This window comes from Vidua chalybeata, chromosome 13 (assembly GCF_026979565.1).
Source record: "Vidua chalybeata isolate OUT-0048 chromosome 13, bVidCha1 merged haplotype, whole genome shotgun sequence".
NCBI classification, from domain to species: Eukaryota; Metazoa; Chordata; class Aves; order Passeriformes; family Viduidae; genus Vidua; species Vidua chalybeata.
Window position 1 is genome coordinate 5,393,042 of NC_071542.1, and position 21,060 is coordinate 5,414,101.

The 21,060-nt window shown below is 40.7% G+C and overlaps 1 protein-coding gene across 4 annotated transcripts in view; it reads left to right on the forward strand.

Moving 5' to 3' along the window:
- OTUD7A (OTU deubiquitinase 7A) overlaps positions 1 to 20,751 on the forward strand; it is a 42,431-nt gene extending 21,680 nt beyond the window's left edge. For 3 of the 4 annotated variants that reach the window (XM_053954936.1, XM_053954935.1, XM_053954937.1), the window contains exons 6-13: positions 3,229 to 3,330; positions 4,719 to 4,846; positions 5,573 to 5,685; positions 11,087 to 11,214; positions 12,753 to 12,902; positions 17,004 to 17,118; positions 17,357 to 17,441; positions 19,212 to 20,751. In XM_053954936.1, coding sequence (XP_053810911.1) covers positions 3,229 to 3,330; positions 4,719 to 4,846; positions 5,573 to 5,685; positions 11,087 to 11,214; positions 12,753 to 12,902; positions 17,004 to 17,118; positions 17,357 to 17,441; positions 19,212 to 20,645 — 2,255 coding nt within the window. In that variant the 3' untranslated portion in view covers positions 20,646 to 20,751. The remainder of the gene's footprint in view (positions 1 to 3,228; positions 3,331 to 4,718; positions 4,847 to 5,572; positions 5,686 to 11,086; positions 11,215 to 12,752; positions 12,903 to 17,003; positions 17,119 to 17,356; positions 17,442 to 19,211) is intronic. The other variant, XM_053954939.1, reaches the window with a different exon arrangement.
- Positions 20,752 to 21,060: the final 309 nt, after the last annotated feature.

The window sequence follows — 21,060 nt, forward strand, 5'->3', positions numbered from 1 at the left end:
TTTTATTGTACAAAATGAAGTTAATGAATTAATAGGAAAGTCACATAGTATTAGACGTTTTAATGTCTCCTACCAACAGTTTAACTATGGTTTGGTCAATGACATAAAAAAAAAAAAAGATGAGGTGCATTCCCTGCAAAGAGCCGAAAATCTATTTCAAACCAAATCCCATGAAAGACAGTAGCTTTTGTAGCTGAGGTTGGGGGTGTTGCTAAAGGAAGAGGGGAATGTGCTTGGGTATAATGCTGTGAATTTCAAGAGAAAAGAAATAGAAAAGAAGCTGATTAGGCAAAGGAGGAGGAAATTTGCTCAGAACTAACAGCTTACTACTCCCAAAACTTGGACTAGGAGAGCAAAATTGCCACTAACAGTGTCACATGTGGGTTCTGAAGTGACCATATGAGCTGGGTGTCTGTAAAACCTGTAAGGTTTTTATGGGTTTTTTAAATATGCTTAAACTCTTGCTAGCTTGACATCTATATGTGCCAGCATGTCCTGGTCACATCCTATCTGTGTGGAAACTCAGAACAAAATTCCCAATTTACTGCAAAGTTCTGTGTGAGATGATAAAGGAAAGGCCCAGACAAAGGCGGTGTGATTTATTTACTCCCAACTGCTGCAGTGAATGGTTTACTCCTTAATATGATTGCTTTCCAAATATTCCTTTGAAAGAAGAGAATGCATCACATTCATAACTTTTTGAAGTTTTGTCCATCTTGTAAACTCAGCTGTTGATTATTGCCAGAATTGGAATGAGGTCAGCTCGTGAATAACAGGCAGACTGAACTCTGTGAGCTCTGGCAGGAATTGCTGTGGTTCTTCAACAGAGGCTGACTCGAGGTACTGATAATATGAAATGAAGTCTGTGTGAAAGCAATTTTATCATTCTAAATATGTTGTGCAGCAAGCTGATTTTCATTATAGACATGTGCTCCCCTCTGTGTTGTTAATGTGTGGGTTGAGACAAAGAGAGATGTTATGAAAACTTCTCTACTGAAGTACTGTGTTTTAAAAAACAGTACAGACAGAGGAATGGCTGTGTTTTTAACAGAAAGAAAAAACAATTCTATTGCAGTGGTGAAATATAATTCAATAAAAATGGTACAAGTATACTGTATGAAAGTCCAAGAACTGTTTTCCTATGCTTTTCTTTCTGTGCTCATGTTTGTGTTTTCTAAGAAGCAACAGCCAAAGAAAACAGTAATATGCTGTTAGCCTGGGCTTTGTGTCCCCCAAACCAATCCACCAAAATTGTGGAGATGTTTGATCTCAGTTTTCATCTAAGCTTCATTTTACTGTTTTTTCCCTAAAGGGACCCACTATAACCACTAGATTTGAAAAATGAAAATGCATCACTTTTTTGTTATAATCCAATAATAAACCCATACCTGCTATTTTTTCAGTCAGCCATAAGCTTTGTGATGTTAACCAAGCCCCAAACGCTTTTTGCAGGATGCACTTGATGGAAGATCCTTTTATAGAAACCTCCTGTTACTCAAAAGATTCATAAACTCCAGACTTGGCATTTCTTACCAATAGATGTTAGTTAATCTGCAAAGCAACGCCACTCATTATTTCCTTAAGTCCTACCTAAGGCCTGTCTCTTTTTAGGTATTCTAACCAGGCTTTACACAGCACCTTGGTGTAACTTATTGCTGAATATAATCCCACCAAAACATTCTGCTAAAAACAGGTGGCACGTTGTTATTTCACAGATGCAGGAGTTGCTAAAAATGATCTTGTTCTTTCCAGAGGCTGTCTAATAGTGCTTTAAATTAAGCTTATTTATTGCATATTTTATTTAGAACTCAATAAGCCTAGTCTGAGGTGTAGTGCATTTACAAACCAGCTGCTCAAATAATTTGAGGGTTACCAGATGTGCTTATTGATCTGCTGTGCATCTTGACAGTGTGGTACTCTTAACACATTTGGACTAATTGCAATTAAATTTCATTGTTCTTAGTACCCAGAACAAATAACTGGGGTACATAATAAATATTATTACACTATTTTCCCCCTAATGTATATTACCTGTAGTTACAAATAAACTTCACTGTAATTTTGTAATGAAAACTTATTAATGGAGAGGTATTTATTTGTTGTTTGAACTTCCTCCTGTTTTGGGGTTTAACCTTAAGTGCAAAACTGCTTGTATAAATATATAGTTGCTATTTCTTCCCAGCTTCCCAGTCAAGAAACTGGGGGAGAAAATGTCTGCCTATTGCATTATTCATTTAATTATTCACTTGTGCATTACCCACAGACCTGCCAAGACTTGGGAAATGTACCCGCTCTATTCATCCCTGTTAATCATCTGCTCTTCCTCATCCCCAGAGATGCTACACAATTACCCCCATTTGCTTTCTTTCTATTAGAAGTGCTCCCATGACCTTTTAACCTAGGCTTAACACTTGAGTTTGCTACCACATAGCAACCTGTCTGCCAGGAATGACCTGCTTTTAGTGTGGGCTTGGGCAGTGATAGTCTTCATGACTTATTTCTTCACCGAGTATCTGTTCTTTTGCCAGGCTTTTCCAGAACCCATCTCTGGTTTATAATCTGTAAAACATGCTTCACATAGCAATGATGGATAAGTGATTCTTTAAGTATTCCCTAAAGAGAAAGGCTACATTCAATACTATACCTCAGGCTATGCTTTGGTGTAATTTTAATTCTCTGGCAGTGTAGCTGTTGGTTTTAGTAGATCTAATAATGATTTACACTATGGGAAATGAGAGGAGAATCAGCTGTTGAAACAATCCATCTGATTGAAATAATTTACTTAATAAACTTACCTTTATAGTAACATATCTTGATTACAACATACATATTACTTTTGTCTTTTGACAAAAGAAAAATTCCTTTATTACCCTAATGAAGTCTGTCATGTGCGTGTGGGAGGCCAATGTCGATTATGTTTGGGAACTGACAGCAAGGCTCAGAATGGTATTAAGGCAATAAACTCCTTGGAAATCCATCACTGGATGCAGCATATGAGACTGGAAGATGCAAATTAATTAAAGGTGCTTTTTTCTTTTCTAGATCCATGTAGAGAATAGTTTATCTGCCTCATTTCTAATCTTCTCCGTTTTAACTTCTAACATTACATTTAAGCTTATTTGGTAAGGAGAATGTCCATGGTTACCCCTCCTGCTCTGTGCTGACCTGCACAGAGCACTGCTCCTGTTCCAGGTTCCTCTCCCCCTGTAACCAGTGTTTCCTTTCCAGGACGCCTCAACTGGTGGTCCACGGTGTGCACTAGCTGCAAGCGCCTGCTGCCCCTGGCCACAACGGGTGATGGAAACTGCCTCCTGCATGCTGCCTCTCTAGGTAAGGGGCAGTCTGGGCAGGAAACCTTCTGCCAGAAATATTCACTGCTCTCTTCTAGCCCCAGCCACAGCTCAGAAACACATGAGATACAAAGATTTGCATTAAAAGTCTGATTCTGGAGCAATATGTCCTTCACATTTCACTGTAGTGTCCAGCATACCTAAAGCAGGAAAGGAAAATTTTCTCAGGATATAAAAGTATAACTGGAACAGTATCCAAAACCATGTATCACAAACACCAGTGATCTGTATTTTCCTTATATTTTTTGTGTTCCTGGCCTAACAGGTCTGGAACAGGCAAATTCCAGATGCTTCTGTAGGATTGCCTTCATAATGTGCAAGGAAATTAATTCATTCTCTTGATTTTCTTCAAACAGTTCTCCACTGTTTCAAGCATGCAGTGTCAATATCTGTTAGTTCCTTATAGGGTTTAAGTATATGTGAAATAGCATTTGGGGTGAATTAAAATAATTTCCAAATGATAAATTAATTGTTTATACAAGATTTTTTAAGCCTTTCTGAAAATCAATAGAAAGCTGTGAAGCTGAAGGTCTTTGTGCTTTCTACATCCTAACCTGTTATGAGGAAAGTTGGACTTTTTGCAGCTACTAAAATCTTCCACCAAAAGTACTCCAAAGAGTGACTGTTTAAAAACACTGGGACATTTGTTATTTTGAATAGACTCCTGTTGTTGAAAGATGCAGTAAAAAAAGAGTTGTCACTGTTTCCAAGGATCATTTTATCTTTATCTACTTAATTTTGTATGTTAATTACTGTAAATGTTTGGAGTATTTTGACCTGAACCCAGCAGCTGACAATGTAGTGACTGAAACATGGCTGTCTGTAAGCACAGGACTGGGGACAGCTCTGCTTTCTTTTGGTGTAGGTTATTATTCCCAACCACATAAAAATGTTTCATTATCTTAAAATGGAAGCCTGTGGTATTTTTAGATTTTCTATCATCTTTAATGCTTTTCTCTTAATTTTGAAGCCAAAGGAAATTTCTTGCTGTGTAGGAGCCGGAGCCTTTGGGGGCCGGCACCGTCTGTGATTCCAAGGGGTGCCTGCAGTGCTCATTAACATCCTTGTGCCTGCTGGCAACTGCAGCTAAAACCAACCTGTGCACTGAATATTCCATGGCTTGCAACAAAGCTGGAGTTGCCTGCAAGCAAACACTGAACCAGCTCATATCCTTGGCTGTTCCTAATCAAAGTTTAAAATGTGTTAGACCTCTTGTTTCTCATTAGCTTATTTGCGATGACTCTTTCTTTTGGAAATCTTAAAAATAGTGGGTGAATTATTTGCCAGGGAGAATCTTCAATTATGTATTAGCTATTTCTATTTCACTGTAGCTTCTTTAAAACTGGATGTCATCTTGTGCTGCCTTAGGGATGTGGGGATTTCACGATCGGGACCTTGTGTTACGGAAAGCCCTCTATACTATGATGAGAAGTGGAGCTGAAAGGGAAGCACTGAAACGAAGATGGAGATGGCAACAGACTCAGCAGAATAAGGAGGTCTGTATGGCCCAAAGACAGCCTTGTTAATATCATTTAGGTTTACAAGCATTCTTCTGAAGTTTGCTGTGAAAGTTTTAATTGCTATCAAATTCCTTGTGTTGCCATTTTGTTTGGGGAAAGAGATACTTGTATTTGAAATTTTTATACCAGAATGCAAATATGTTTGTAGCTTCGTGGGTATAAGTATGCAGAGTTTTGTGCCTAAAAGGTCTAAGGTGCATTTGGAACATATAGAAAAATAAATGTGTAATTTAGCTATCAAAAGCATTTAAAAATGAGTGGATGAAATCCACAAAAGAGAACTACATTTAGGAAAGATTTCCCAGAATCTTGAATTAGGATTTTTAGAGCTGTGGCCAAATATTGAGTGGAAGTGTCGTAACTAAAATCATCTGTAAATTTGACTTGATTTTTGATTAAAAGCTGTACCTTCAGCATGTTACTGTTTCCTGAAGATGTCTGTGCCTAAGCAGTGGCTAGACAAGCCAGTTTCAGGAGTAATCCTGAAGGCAAGCAAGTGAATGTGCTCACTCTACAGTTGGTATTTTAGATCTTTTTAATAAGTTAATATTCTTTCACCTGAGTAGAAGTATTGAACTATTAATGGTCCTGATACTGAACTGAGTCACATGTGAAACTCAATTGAGTTGTAAACACTGGTACAGAGCTCTGCTTCCCCTGTGCGTCAGCATAGTGGTGACAGCATTTTCTTCTGCCGCATAGTCAGGGCTGGTGTACACGGAAGAGGAGTGGGAGCGCGAGTGGAACGAGCTGCTCAAGCTGGCGTCGAGCGAGCCGCGCACGCATTTCAGCAAGAACGGGGGCACTGGTGGGGGGTAAGTTCACAGTGTGACACAGTCCCAGGCTTGTTCTCAGTAGGAAAACAGCACAGCACAACTGAGTGAAGGTGTTCATAGCACCACCAAACTGCCTTTGCAGCTGTTGTACTCTTTTGGCATGGCAGAATTATCTACATATCCCATTATAATATTTAGCTTTTTGGTGATGTTTTCTTGTACAGTTACCACACTAACTTGAGGTTACATTATATCCAAAAGAGTCTGCATTTAATAAATCCTAATTTTTTTCCTGTGGAACAAGCATGTTGGCAGTATCATTTAGCTTTTTTTCAGGAATATATTTGTGAAAAGATTGGGGATGAAATAGTATCTACAACATTCAAATACCCCTGACCCACATATAGAATGTGCTTTAAGTAGCCACTGTGATAAACCATCCCTTGCTTTCAGTGCAGTTATCCCCAAAGGACAGGATTATTGACCAACCTTCAGAATGCAGAAGCTTTAGGTTTTGTGTCTAGTGTTTATTACTAAAAATATTTAGTATTTGGTCAGTGCATAATTTTCTCTACCTACTGTTTCCCCTGGAGAAAATAATGTGTGGTGGTAAGTAAATTGACAGAATAAGGCATACAGCATAATGAGAGTAACAAAATTTGTAGAAAATATTCTTTGGGCTCTGAAAGAATATTTTATTTTCCCTTTAACCTGATGATGTTAAGGATAGGTAATTCTAGGAATTCAGGAGGACTTTGCTTAGAAAATTTTCAGCCACAATGTGTCTCATTTTCTTCTATTCTGAAGTGTAAAAAAAATTATTTTCATCTTAATATCGAGGTTGTTTTATATGTTTGTAGATATTTTCCTGTTGATATGTTTCAGTTTTCTAATGCAGTTCAATTCATATTTCTATTAAATCTGATCATTCAGCCCAAATTTTCTCTGACTTGTTCCATTTAATTCTGTATGTTCCATATTCTCTATGTACCATATATTTTCAGTACCTTCTAGTCAGAGATGCCCTCAAATGTTATCTTTGCCAGGCAGTCAACCTTCAGTTCCCAGGTACCTACACGGGGAGTATAGGTACTACTTAAATAACCTTCTCAGCATGGTTTGCATTTATCTCTTTTTTCAATCAAAATAAAGTAAATACAAATAGCCAACAGTTAATTTTTCCTTTGAAATAGTGAAATATGGATTAGACAAGAAATCCTTATCCTATTAAAGATTTGAATGTATACTTCTCTTTACATTCATTCCAAAGACAGAATGAATTATTTTTTCAGTTTAATGAGCCCATGTTCAAAGCAGGGCCCTTGACAAGGAAAAGGAATATCAAAATAGTATTTTTGAGATGGGGTATATGATGTCCTCTAGTTAGTTGCTGTATTAAGCAAGCTTGCACATCAGTCTTTGAACTGTAGATGAGACGTTTTCTTTTGGTGTCAGACTTAGCTAAAGCATCAGAAGTTGTGTCTGCTTCAAAAGAATTCAGTGACAAACCTAAGGATGGAATTGTGCTGCCTCATTCACATGCAAACTTCTTTTAGGTATTTTTCAGAGTGAGCTACGTGCAAAGGAGATCAGCAATTGATGCTAAATTTCCAAAGATTTCTCCTTTGAGACACTCTCCTTCTGAAGCTGGAAGTTGGAAAAAAAGAAAAAGGAAACACAGAAAGACCTGGTTCTTAAGTGCTTGTTTCCAGCATGTTTTGAAATAGATTTGCACATCTTCCTGTAAATGTAAAAAATGAATTCTAGATTAACATAATTGCTTCATTTATCACTATTTACAAGCAAAAGCAGGGGCACTGAATTGAAGGAACTACATTGAAAAAAGGAAAATGTCTGCTACTCTGTTTTTTGTTAAGAACCTAGCTATTGCTGTCCTGCTCAAAAGAAAATTCCAACCCCTTCTTTCACTGTGCAATTGTCAGTCAGAGCCTGTTCTCATGTGAGAGTGAATATCACTGTTGTTATTCACTGTTGAAAAACCAGGTGCTGTTGTGGTTTGAGCTCATACAGACCCTGGAAGTGGATGGTACCTGTACTTACTGTCACCTCCCAGCTGTGTCTGTGCTATTGGCATTATCTTATAAATAAGTTCAAGGGACTTAAAATGGGGAAGAAAGGAGGGAATACTGCTGTAATCTTCCTGTATATCATTGGAATTGAGTTTCAAGCAGAAACCCAGAACATTTAAACAGGAAGCACCTCTCAAATGCAAGTGTCCTCTGAGGTTTTGGACTTGGCTTGGTATTCAGAGTGCTTCAACAAACAGCTCTTCTTACACAACTCCTGCAGCCATGCAAGACCCTCACCTTACACAGAATTTAGTTTAGATCATTTAACAAGGCATTGCCCTAAAATGATTTTTATTTGATCTAGTGTCTGTTATAGGAATGCTATTTCTTTTAAACTGCTCAGTATATGAAGCAATTGTAAGGTGCAGATAGAAATGGTTTATTAAAACATATTTATTGATTATTAGCTGTAGTTTCTAACGGCTAATACCTCTTTTTATCTGGCCTATTTTCAGTTCACATAAAGTACTGAAGCCAAGCACAGCCTGTGGTGATTCAAATATGGAGCCCAAAGCATTCACATTCTGTGTTTCTTTTCCTTTAGTCAATTCAATATATCTTTTTTTCCTTGAAGAATGAAAGAGAATGTTCCACTACTGTGCAATTTCCCATGTTTGAATTGCTGACAAACACTGTAAGGAAATCAAAGGAGAGGTTCCTACACCTACAGCTGCAGCTGTGGTTTGTGCTGGTTTTCATTTGGGGATTGTTAAGCAGGAAAAGAAAGGTGTCAGAAATGGAATGGAGGCAAACTGAGCTCTGAACTTCTGATCTTCTGCTTCTGGCAAACCACCAGGTTGAAGAACTTCAGCTCTGTCATGTTATTTCAGTGTGTCTCAGCTGTCTGAGGGCATTGGTCTCTTGCTCTGTGTGAATCCCAAAAGGAGTCCTAAGGTCAGAATAGCTGTTAGAGTCTGTTGGACTGAAAATCTGGAGCTGTGTGTGGGGAAGGAAAGCAGTGTTACCATAGGGAGCTGTTAGAAGGAAATCCAAGGACATGAGAACAGATGTTGCCCAGAGTTTACAGTTGAGAGAGCAGCAGCCAGCGAGGTAGAACAGCAAGGTAGGTGACTTTTCCCTTCCAGCTTTTTGAAAGAGGTTTTCTTTCATTCCTGGCTGCAGTACAACTTGGATTTTCCATAAGAGAGGGAGTCTATTTGGAGTGCTGAGACCGTGTCTGCTGTGTTTGGACTGGAGGTACCAGTGGTCCTGTAGGTCAGACTGAGATTTTTACTTGTTTTTCTTTTTATTAGTAGTTTGCTCTTAGAATAGAGATAATTTATTTAGCCAGAGTGCTCTGGTTGAGCAGGATTCTGCAATGCAGATTTACATGCTCTTATATAAGTGAATTTCATTATTTAAAGTTATCTTTACATGAACAGAGGAATTAATTTCAGTTTCCTAAATTTTCTTGGGTTCTATGTTTTATTGACAAAATTATTCTGTCCACAATTTTCATGGTCATGTAGCCAGCATACATAAAAGATCCCTGAAAAAAAGTGGAATGATCAGTGGATCAAAGGATGTGGCAGGTTGCTATGGATACTTGTTAATGATGTTTTTTCATTCTCATTAATCTCTAGGAAAATTCATACTGAATCCTCAGCAAGTGGCACTGAAATAATATAAATCAGGCCACGTGAATTAGTGGCAGTGATGGTAGAAAATTGAGCATTGAAGAGGTTTCCCAGAGAGGCTGTGAACTCTCTCTCCTTGGAGGTACCCAAAGGCTGTCTGGACACAATCCAGGGCTTTGGGTGGCCCTGATGGAGCAGGAGCTGAATAAGGAGTGCCCTAGAGCTCCCTTGTGACCTCAGCCACTCTGATCTTGTGGCAGTGAGCAGTGGAATGTGTAATAGCAGAGAAAGGTTTGAAATGCATGAATATGATCAGAGATAGTGAATCAGGCAACATGGGGATGTGATACTGAAGAGGAAAAAAGCCCAGTGGAATTTTGGAATTTGTGCAGTCAGGCATGGCATCAGCTGATCAAAGGGATAGAGATCCCTCTGATAACAGCTGTATCTGGAATATGCCTTTCACTTCTAGAAACCTCATTAACTAGGAGATGAGGAGTAATTAGAGGATTTGAAGGAAAAAATTAGGACTGATAGGCTGGAAATACTAATGTGAGAAGGTAGTTGGAAATCTTTCTCGCATATTGTCCTGCCAATAATGTGATTCCCCTGAGTTGCTTTTGGCTGACAGATTACTCTGAGGTGACAGAATGGACTGCAAATGCTAAAAAGCTGTCACAGCCAGCTGTGGAAAAGAGTTCAGTAAAGAATAGGGTAAGAAATTGCAAAATGGGAATTTGGTTTGAACATCAGGAAAGTTTCCTGATGAGTGTAGATAGTAGGAGAAGGGATCCAGGGAAAGAGAGGTGTCTCACTGCTTGACCAGTGAATGTTCTGCACCAGCCTGCTGGTGACCATTTCCACCCTGCTATGCTCCTAGGCTGGGATGAAAGATTTTAAAGTGAAGTTCCAGGGATAGGCTCGATGCTGTGAGACCTCTGAGAGGTTGCTGTGCTTGTCCCACACACTCTGGAGCAGTGTCCAGGCACTTCTGCTCTGTTATTGTTCTTCACTTACACAGAAAATTAACAGCAGTCAGTTCTGGAGGTTCCCTGCCCAGCTGGCAGGAAGAGGACAGGTGCTGCCTCCATTTAAGAGTGTGCCTGTGTCATCTTGCCCACCTTTATTTGTCAGGGCTCACAAAAGCTAGGACTTTGGGTGTATTATATTAAGTGGCACTCAGCAGTGAGTTATCATCTTCACTTTTGTCTGCTTCCCACAACTGTCTCATTTTTCAGTCTTTCATCTAGTTTGGTTTTGTTTTCCAGGCAAAGGCAAAGCCTTGAAATGTGGTACTGACATTAATGACATCAAACTGGGAAAACAGGGGATAACTGAAACCAAAAGTTCATTAAATTGTTTATGCAGTTATAGAAGGGCTTGGAAATGGTCAGCTAGAGAAGTGGGGACTTCAACAGATTTATTCTTGCAGTCCAGATAAAAGAATGACCTCTTTGGTAGAAAATTTACTTTCTAGGTTGGCTTCTAAAGGTGCTGGGCATTTCCATCTCCTGGAAGATTGTGGGGCTGATCTAAAGCATAGTGATACTAGTTGGAAAACTTTTTTTTTTTAATGTTGCTATTATTTTATTGACAAAAATGCATTTTCCTTTCCATTTCTTTTTACCTACGTCAGTGATTGAAATATGGGTTTCAGAGGAGTCGGGATATAAGGGACAGTGAAGAAGAAACAGCTGCTGGGGCATGTTGATCCACCAAAGTCTCGTGGTTGGTTCAAGCTGGTTCTTAAAGTCTCAATGCTGTGTCTTCCAGAGTGGACAATGCAGAAGATCCAGTGTATGAGAGCTTGGAAGAATTCCATGTTTTTGTCTTAGCCCATATCTTGAGAAGACCAATTGTTGTAGTAGCAGACACGATGTTACGAGACTCAGGAGGAGAAGGTAAGGGCTTTCATCAGGGATCCATGCACCTCTGTAAATCAAATCAATTGTAACCTGATACCAGTAAAATACCCAGCTGTAACATACCAGTGTTTATGGAAGAGCTGCTGCCTTTTTCTGAAAGGAAAAAAAAAAAAGGAAAACACAGAACAATACTCAATCCCTTTCTATTAGATAAAAGTAAAAAAATAAAAGATACAATCCTTGCTGAAAACCTCTTTATCCCAGATATTCCCAATTAATTTAAAAAATCACCAAATTACAAAACATAATACATTTCTGACTGGTCTAAGTGAACAAAGTTCTAATTTTGCCATGTTACTTAGGTGCCCCTTAAAACTCCGCAGAAATCAATCTAATCTGACTTTGAAAAATTGAATTTTAAATGTGTGTATCTTGGATTTTTGCTTTTAATGACTTCTTTGCAGCTTCTCATTCAAAAGTTTCCAGAATGTTTTATTCAGTTTGCACATGTGAGCACTAAAATGTTAGATCCATATGTGGAGCCAGCTCGACCCTGTTGGAGCAGGACTCAGAGCATTAAATTCATCTCACTTTCTACCATGAACTAATAGTATTCTAATTCATGATGGGGTGTTAATTAATTAAAGGGCGATGTTTAGCTGATTAAAAGAGGATGTTAAGCAGGTGATGGAGTTTACAGAAATTTACTTCCACAGGAAAATACTGCAATATTTCAGTTTCCATTGCAGATTATGATCTACAAGTAATGGTTGTAGATTATTTTGTAAGTTATTGAGAAACACAACTGAAAGACAGTGCAGTCATTGTTCATAGCCAGAATGAGGGGTTCATGAGAGGAACTCATCTTGCAGATATTTCAGCAATAAAGTCTCATGTTTTTGTAGCAAAAGGAAAATTGGTTGGAAGCAAAAACATTGAGAGAGTTTTCCTGAACAAACTTGATGTTTCCCATAATTATATATATAAACAAGTGTAGAATATTTCGAAGGAAAATTTTGCCCCTCCAGATAGAGCATCCCATTCAAATTCTACTTGTAGGATTTTTTTGAGTCCCTCCTTAACTTTATCATATATACATGTGTATGTACATTCAGATATGTACAATGTGTGGACTATAAACATGTTTGTAATGTTTCTTATAGAAATCTGTTAATGGAGGTGCAAGTGGAGCTTGTTACCAAAAGACCTGACAGTGTATTTACTGATAGTTATTAGAAAATAATTATGCCTAGAAGCATTACAGGAAGGTACAACTCTGCTTACATGCATAAGAGTCATCAAGATTTTGTTATAAGACCATAATATCTTTATGAATAAACAATTAGAACAAGGAAAATTATGTAAGAGTGGAAGATCTTCCTCATGATTCTTTCTTTCTGTCAGTATATATACTGACATTTTATAATGAAATTTTACCTGTTGTTGTGACTGTTCCTGCATTGATTACTTCACATTAAACTGCTCTCCTGGAACTCTGATGATATTGCAGCACAGTTGTTTATACAACTCTTGTCTGTTCTTTCATATAGTTGCAAAAATCTTTGTCTCTGCAGCTTTTGCACCGATACCATTTGGAGGAATTTATTTGCCACTTGAAGTTCTGCCAAACAGATGCCATTGCTCACCTCTTGTGCTGGCCTATGATCAGGCCCATTTCTCTGCTCTTGTCTCCATGGAACAAAAAGACCAACAGAGAGAACAAGGTATACTTTAAACACATCAACACTGGCATATATATTGAATAGAGTGCACAAAGTACTTTCTTTTACCTATAGATGTATTTATCTGTCAGAAAGGAAACAATACTCACTAAATTTTATTGCTGCATGTTTAGGAATCTGAGCAGCTTAATCACAAAACAATGGCACAGTTCATTTCTTCCTTTCTAACATCTGGAATAATATCAGCAGACAGGAGCCTCGTTTATCTCAGGCACATCTCTCTGCCTCCAGTACCTCAGGTCTTACAAGAACAGTAATATTTCAGTAATGTTAAATGTCCTTCTTGAGGTTAGCAACTGCTTTGCTGTAGGATCTTCCTATACCTGTACTCCCACAGGAAAGGAGTTGGGAGAGAAACCCCTACCAGATATCCAGAACAGCATCAGAAACATTAACTACTGACTTTCATGTACGAGTTCATCGACGTTAATTACAAGGGTTGGTGAATCAAAGTGGTGTTTGTGTGACCTGATTGTACCTCTCTTACTTCAGGGCCTCGAATGCACAGGCTCAAGTTGTGTAGAGCAGCAGAGAGCATTTGGCATTTATTTTGGGATGAAGGGAATGCTGTAGCTGCCAAGCCAGTTGCTTTTGGAGACTGCAGCAGTCCAACAGCAACCACAGCGTTGCTGTTGTCCTCCATGTGCTGTGACAGGAGGGAGATGGGCACAGGGATGCTCCAGCAGTGCCTGGAGTTTGCACCTTGTCAGCAGAGCAGCTCTGGCAGCTTTGGCACATGGCAAGGGAGAGCAACAGAGCCACAGTTGTCAAGTGTCAGCAGCAATGGCACAGGGGCCTTGGCACATGGGCAGATTTTGAGCTATCAGAATGCAGCTTAGAGCTGCACCTTCTTAAAAATAGCATCCTGGAGAGCCAGGCCATTCATAACTTACAGTATTTATGCTCTAACCAAGTGTCAGGAGCAGCATCTGAAGATGTCTCAACTACTGCAGGTACATATACACGTTTAAGCAGCTGCTGAGCTCTCTAGTGGAGGAGACAGTTATGTCTGCATTTGAGAAAGTGTGTGTGATCAAATAAATACTGATGTGAACTTGAAGGTATGCTTTCGCATAAAGTCCTGTATCAGAACATTTAAAACACTACTATAAATAGATATAAAGAGAAAACATGCTAATATCTCCTTGTCTGGAGAGGATTTGAGACATTTTGACACTTCTTTTTACACACAGCACACAGCCCCTGGCCTTCTGATGGTTGCCAGAGGCCCTCTTATTTGGAAATGCAGTGTCTGATTAAAAACAGGTAAATACTTTTATATTAATGCAGGCTCCACTGAGGCAGGTCTTTTGTGTCTTTGTTTATGGAAAACACAGACTAGAACTCAACTGTCCCTGAGACTGCTCCCTTGGCAATGGAGCTTTCCACACTGTCATGCTCAGTCCGAGTAACACTGTGAGAGGTGTGGCAGTGGTCTTGAACAGCACCATGTCAGTTTGTGTGTCAGCATTTTATTGTACTGGCATGTTCAGAAAGAGTTAAAGTGTTGTTTTTTTAGATGAATAGTGGCACTTGAGGCATGAGGATGAGAGCTGGGAAGTGCTGTGACTTCCTTCATAGCACAGATGGCAGCAGCACACCCAGCTAGGGAATGGCAGCAGAGTCCTCACTGTGTGTGTCACACTGCTGCCATGGACCAGCCAGCGGCTGCTGCTTGTCACTTATCCCATCTCTTGGAATTAGAGCTGGTAGGCTGTGCTTCAAGTGTAGTTTCAGTTAAAGAGCCACAGCCAAGTGGGCCAACACCAACCAAAGTGCAGACCCTGCTGGGTGTCAGGGAGGTGCTACAGTCTGTGGGGTTTGCTATAGAAATGAATGGGATGGACTCTGCTTGCAGCTGTGACAAAAAATACTTTTCTAGGAGGAACTTGGGAAATCATACCTTAAACCCCAACTATCAAACAAAATTTCCTGAGAGAGAAAATCTCTTGCAGTGAAGACAGAATTTTCAAAGTCCCTCACTTTAGCAGATCTGTTTTCCATGAAAACAGCAGTGCTTCACACCAGCCTTAGACTCTACCTTAGAATGGGGATACAATCAGCACTCAACGAACACATTTCTGGCATTCAGAAAGTGTACAGGAGTTAAGACAACAGTGACATGTTACAGACAAGCAGCTCTAAGCTTTGTTTTTTACTTAACTTTGTATTTTAATAAAATGGAGTATCGCTAAGCATTTTTAATAGGTACTTTCAGTATTTAAAAGGTTTCTTTTAAAATTTGTTTATAAACCAAAATATTTATTTAACTATGTGAAAATTAGTTAGTTTCAAGCTGTCCATAGAGAAGAAAGTCACATTTACCCTTTGAAGTTTCTATCCCAAAAAGAGACTGCTTCAATTCTCTAGTGGTTCTTTGCTCCAAGCTTTCATCGTCACCTGCCCTAGGATTACATTCACAGTTTTTTACCAGGCTGTACCTGTAAAACCAGGTACTACCAGAAGGGAACTATTGTGTTGTAAACTTACAACATTACACTTTCCTGAGTTGCCTTCTTCCTTTAAATGATTGAGGTGAGATGTCAGTCCAGTCAGTGCCTGCTGGTAACTCAGGTAATTGGCAGAATATGCATTTTCCTTGTGAAACACGTTCAGTTAATTGTTTTCTCAGTTCTTCCAGCCTCTTTGTTGCAATAATTTAATTGAATGCATTAGAGTAAACCCTTATGTTACACTGGGAAGTGTTAGAAGTGTATTCATCTGTCATGTCTGCTGTACATTTGTGCTGCTCCGGTGCCCCAGGACGCTGCAGTGCGGTGTATTCTGAACGGCAGGCTGGGGCTCCCCGCGCGTGCCCCGGCGTTTGGGGAGCTGCAGTCCCGAGCAGCGCTGTGTCCGTGCCCCGGCGTTTGGGGAGCGGCGTTGGCCGGGCGGAGGGCGGCATTTCCCGGCGCGGCCGGCAGGGGGCGGCGCCCCGCGGGATTTGGGCCGCTTTGGGCCTTTCTTCGCAGCTCCGCGAGCGGCGGCGGCTGAGCCAGGAGCGGCCCCGGAGCCGCTGAGCCGCCTCTCTGACCGCGCGTTTGCTGCGCCGCAGAAAGGGTTACAAACCGCATAGAGCCCCTAGTGAAGTCAGGTTTAAATAACTGGCTCCTCCAGATTTCTTTGCCTTTGGATTGTGTGGAATGAATACCCAGGGCAAGTCCTGAAGAGCTTTAGTGCAGAAAGGTAAATGCCTTGATTGGCTGTCAGAGGAGCAGCAGTGACCTGCACCACGCTGAGGATACTACCCAGGCCCTCAAAAGCTTTTACTTGTTTTCCTAATAAAATTGAAGTGAATTGGTGGCTTTAATTAAAACTGACATTGCTTTCTATATTAGTTTCTTGCTGGTGATGAATGATAGACACTCTGTGACATCTGAGTGTGGTCCCTGCATGCTGAGTATAAAGCAGAATCATTAAGAGGCAGAGTTATTAGGGCAGAGCCTGAACAGAGAGGGGAAAGAGCAGAAGAGCAAAAGTGCTGGGCTGTAAGAACAATAATGGCCTTTGCACTGCACTCACTCAGAGGCCTCAAACTGACCTCTTAACCCATATGCATGTTGATCTCTGCTCTTCAATTATGTTAATTCAGTTTGAATCTAAAATCACTGTAGCTTCCTCTTGCTTTCTTTCTTAATGCTGATATCAATATATTTTTACTTCTTTGACAGCACAAAGGTACTAAACTAAAAAGACAAAATAATTAACAAACGTGTGAATCTCTGATTTTGAGAGATAGGCAGGAATATTGCAACATTTTATTGCTTTCTGCTATTCTAATGGCTCTGTCTTCAGGAAATGTTGATTGTACAGTACAAATGGCCATGTGGCTCTCTCCAGAGGTCTCCCCTCCTCCACAGGTGACTATCGAGCAATCAATGTATTAACCTCTCCTCTTTTATTGCACAAACATGAAAACAGGCAAATGGAGCCCAATATAAATCATTTGTGGTGCTCTGGATGATGCAGCTCTGCAGCACAAATTCTGCTCTTCCTGAAGCAGCGATTCTGCTTTTCACAGCTTTTCTTCTTTTTGTCATTTTTGTTTCCCCCAACCCAATCCTTGTTTCTTCTCTGCTTCAGCGGTGATCCCCCTGACTGACTCTGAACACAAGTTACTGCCTTTGCACTTTGCGGTCGATCCTGGGAAAGACTGGGAGTGGGGAAAAGATGACAATGATAACAGCAGACTGGCCAAGTAAGACCTTTCTGTAACTTCGGTGTTAAGCAGTAAACTGTCTTGAGCTGTACCTGGTTGGAGTACTGGGAGAGCTGCTAACAGCAAGACCTTGGTTCATGTGCTCTGCTTACATGGCAGAAGACATAGGGGGGGCTGACAATCACAATCAGGCTGCTGTTGCATCTCCCCCTTTTATGAAGTACTGCTTTTTCTTTCAGGCTGTTTGACTGTTTGTTCCCTTCTTTTCTATCTTTAGTTTGATTCTGTCTCTTGAGGCAAAGCTTAATCTTCTGCACAGCTACATGAATGTAACCTGGATCCGCATCCCCTCTGAGACACGGGTAAGGTGTCCCACAGCATGGCAGAGACAAGGCACAGTAGGATAGGCTGCCTGCAAACACCTCAGTGTCCTGGCAGCAGGGACAGTCACTCATGGCTCGCTGATGCCAATCAGGCTCACAGATTTTTATGGTTATTTGTTTTAATAACACTGTTGCTTGTATATTTTTTGCTGAAATGTGTCTTCTAGCTTAATTTTTCTGGTATAAATTTCAGTGGATTGTGTAATTTAAAGAAACCTTTTCTCTCACCATTGTTTTCTCAGAACTTTGTCTTGCTCTCCTGATGCCACTATTAGGTCACCAATTTCTTTCTGAAAGTGCATTTGCACTTGTGGACAGCTCCCAGTTTAAAATGGCTGACAAAAGGCCACAGACTGGCACTGAACTGGAGCCTGCCTCTTCAAGAGAGCTGTTTTTGAACCATGCTCAGCTGGCACTGAAATTTCTCTGCAAATTGCATTGAATAGGTGGAGGGGTTGGGCTGGAAGCAAAAGGTTGCTAGGAGAGGATGGAGGTGATTTAGACAGCCTACACAGATGGAGTTTGAACAGAGAAACAGAACACAAAAGGAGAAAGTATGTTAGCAAGCTGCAGGAGAAGAAAAATCCATTTTTCTACAGTAGTAGCTACCACATCAGAAAAAGTAGAGTCAAAATGGTCCTGCAGTTGTAAGTGGTGAGCCCTCATGTAACCTGGGTTACCTCTCCCTGCTCACATTTGCTGCATGATCATGGTCAAGTCACTGCAGCACTTTTGCCTCTGCTCCTTGGGAATAACACCTCTGCCCCCAACTGAGTGTTGGGGTGCTCAGGGCTTCCTGGGAGAGAGGACATGTAAGTACCCAGGGACAATGGTAGGCAGGTATTTCTATACCAGAAGTATACAGATGTACAGAGCTTACCCCTCCCCATATCCTTGTAGTCTGTTGAGTGTTTCAGATTTATCACTAGGAAATTTTAGGTTCATGGTGCCTGAAAGCAAGGCTGTTCTACAGGAGTACATGAACAGAGTCCTATTTTAAAGTACTGTAGGATCCATGTTATTGCATTTTCAAGGAAGGTGTTTTACCATGTTATCTAAAATATAAAGTGGATCTCAGACTTATGACCAGTTTTATCTGCATTTCCTTTCAAATAATCATGAATACACATCATTGTATTCCTCAGCCTACTTGCTTGAGTTTAATGTCTGATATTTCAGATGAGATGTTTAGCTCTGGTGCCTCGTACCTTTAATTTTCATGCACCAGAGACCTAAATAAATAAAAAATCAACTTAAATAAGCTGGGTTTTGAACATAATCAATTTTGAAATACTGCTGCACACAGGTTTGTATGCTGTTTCCCCCTCACAGCTTTTAGCAGCAGTTCATTCCCCTTCCATCACATCCTCCCCAGCTCCTTTCCCATGGGCTGAGGGACAGCCTGCACTGCTGATCCTCCCTGTCCTGGCTCACTGGGGCAGGAGGGAACTTGCTACCCACCATGACTCAGGCGTTGACTTTCACAGAGCCTCTGAGTGACTGACCTCTATTTTACCAATGTGCCTGAAATGAGCCAAAATCTACAGTAGGAACAAGCAAAATACATAGCAAGCACAGCCAGAAAAGCTTTATTTAGTGGTGAAACCAGTGAAAAATGTCAGTGCATAAATTAAAAAATGTATTTAAAATTAGTGTCAAAATCTGTATTGAATTGGGGGTGGGTATTTTTGTACCAACTCCTGTATGAAATGGATTTTACTGTATCTAATTATAATTCCTTTTCCACAGCAGGCCCCTTTGGCTCAACCAGAATCCCCTACAGCTTCTGCTGGAGAAGACGTGCAGTCTCTGGCCGACTCCATGGACTCAGACCGAGATTCCATCTGTAGTAATTCCAATGGCAATAATGGCAAAAACAGTAAAGAAAAAGAAAAGGACAAACAAAGGAAAGATAAAGACAAAACCAGGACCGATTCAGTTGCCAATAAAATAGGAAGCCTCAGTAAAACCCTGGGAATTAAACTGAAAAAGAACATGGGTGGTCTTGGAGGTCTGGTGCATGGGAAGATGAGCCGAGCCAATTCAGGGAATGGAAAAAATGGTGACACAGTAGAAAAAGTCAAGGAGAAGAAGTCCAAGACTCGCAAAGGGAGCAAAGAGGAATCTGGACAGTCTGCGAGCACGTCTCCGTCTGAAAAGACCACTCCATCTCCGACTGACAGAGCCAGCAGCTCCCCCACTGAAAAGGTGAACACTAAACCCTTCTCTGACAAGCAGTCCGACCCATGGAAGTACAGCACAGACGTGAAACTCAGCCTAAATATTTTGAGAGCTGCCATGCAGGGTGAACGAAAGTTTATTTTTGCTGGCCTTCTTTTGACCAGTCACAGGCATCAGTTCCACGAGGAGATGATCGGCTATTACCTGACCAGTGCCCAGGAGCGCTTCAATGCAGAACAGGAGCAGAAAAGAAAGGAAGCTGAGAAAAAGGCTGCACTGAATAGCTCCTCTAGTAGGAAACTGGAGCCAGAGGCATTTTCAAAAGAAAAATTAGAACCATCTCCTCAGGATAGGGCATCACCCATCTTACCTCAAAGCCATACAACTCAACTGGTTTTAAAATTCAAAGACCGCACTAGTCCCACTCCCGGGTCCTTTTCTTCACCCAGCAACGGTGCCAAGAAAAGCGGCCCCATCCCGGTGTCTGCCCACTATAGCCATACCCCCCCTGTTCAAAGGCAAAGTGTCATCCATTTGCATGATGTCAACTCCAAGCCATCGAGCTTCCAGGATGATACCTACAAGCCAGTGGTTGGCACCCTGAAAACCTGTGCCACCTACCCCCAGCAGAACAGATCGCTGTCCTCGCAGAGCTACAGCCCCGCGCGGCTGCCTGGGATGCGCACAGTGAACACGGTGGAGTCGCTGAGCTACACCAGGCCGGCCGAACACAAGTCCCAGACCTACACGAATGGCTTCAACACCGTGGACATCAGAGACTGCTTGGAGTACGCTGACGAGGACGCTCCTCAGAGCTGGCTGAACAACGACAAAAACCAAGGCAGAAGCACAGTTTGCCCAATATATTCCATCCAGCAGAACCGCTGTAAGAAGGAGAACTGTTCCTTTTATGGTCGTCCTGAGACTGAAAATTACTGTTCCTACTGCTACAAAGAGGAGTTAAAGCGCAGGGAGAGGGACAGCAAGGGACACAGGCATTGAGAATTCTTCCATGACTACTTAGTTTTACCATTTTCTTACTTACAAAGTAAACAGTGTTGGATTGCAGTAAAAGGAATCCTTAAAGAATAAAGGATTGATGAGTAAATAGTGTCCAGCTCTTCGCTTTTCTGGGGCAATGAAGAAATAATAGGAATAATTTATCATAAAAAATATTATTTTCCATTTTGTCAGTGTCTTTTTTACATGTACTGGTAAGCTGAAGGGTTGTTTACTCCTTTGTCAGTGCTGTGTATATGTTTGGTCAAAAATTTACTAATGGTGCCTGAATTTACACTGACATCACTCAGGTAGTAGAATGATAGGGGAACGTCATACTAGTGAAGATGTGGTGTTGTAGTAGGGTAGTATCTGCCTTGCAGACATTTGAAATGATATAGCTATAGAGTATTTTTTC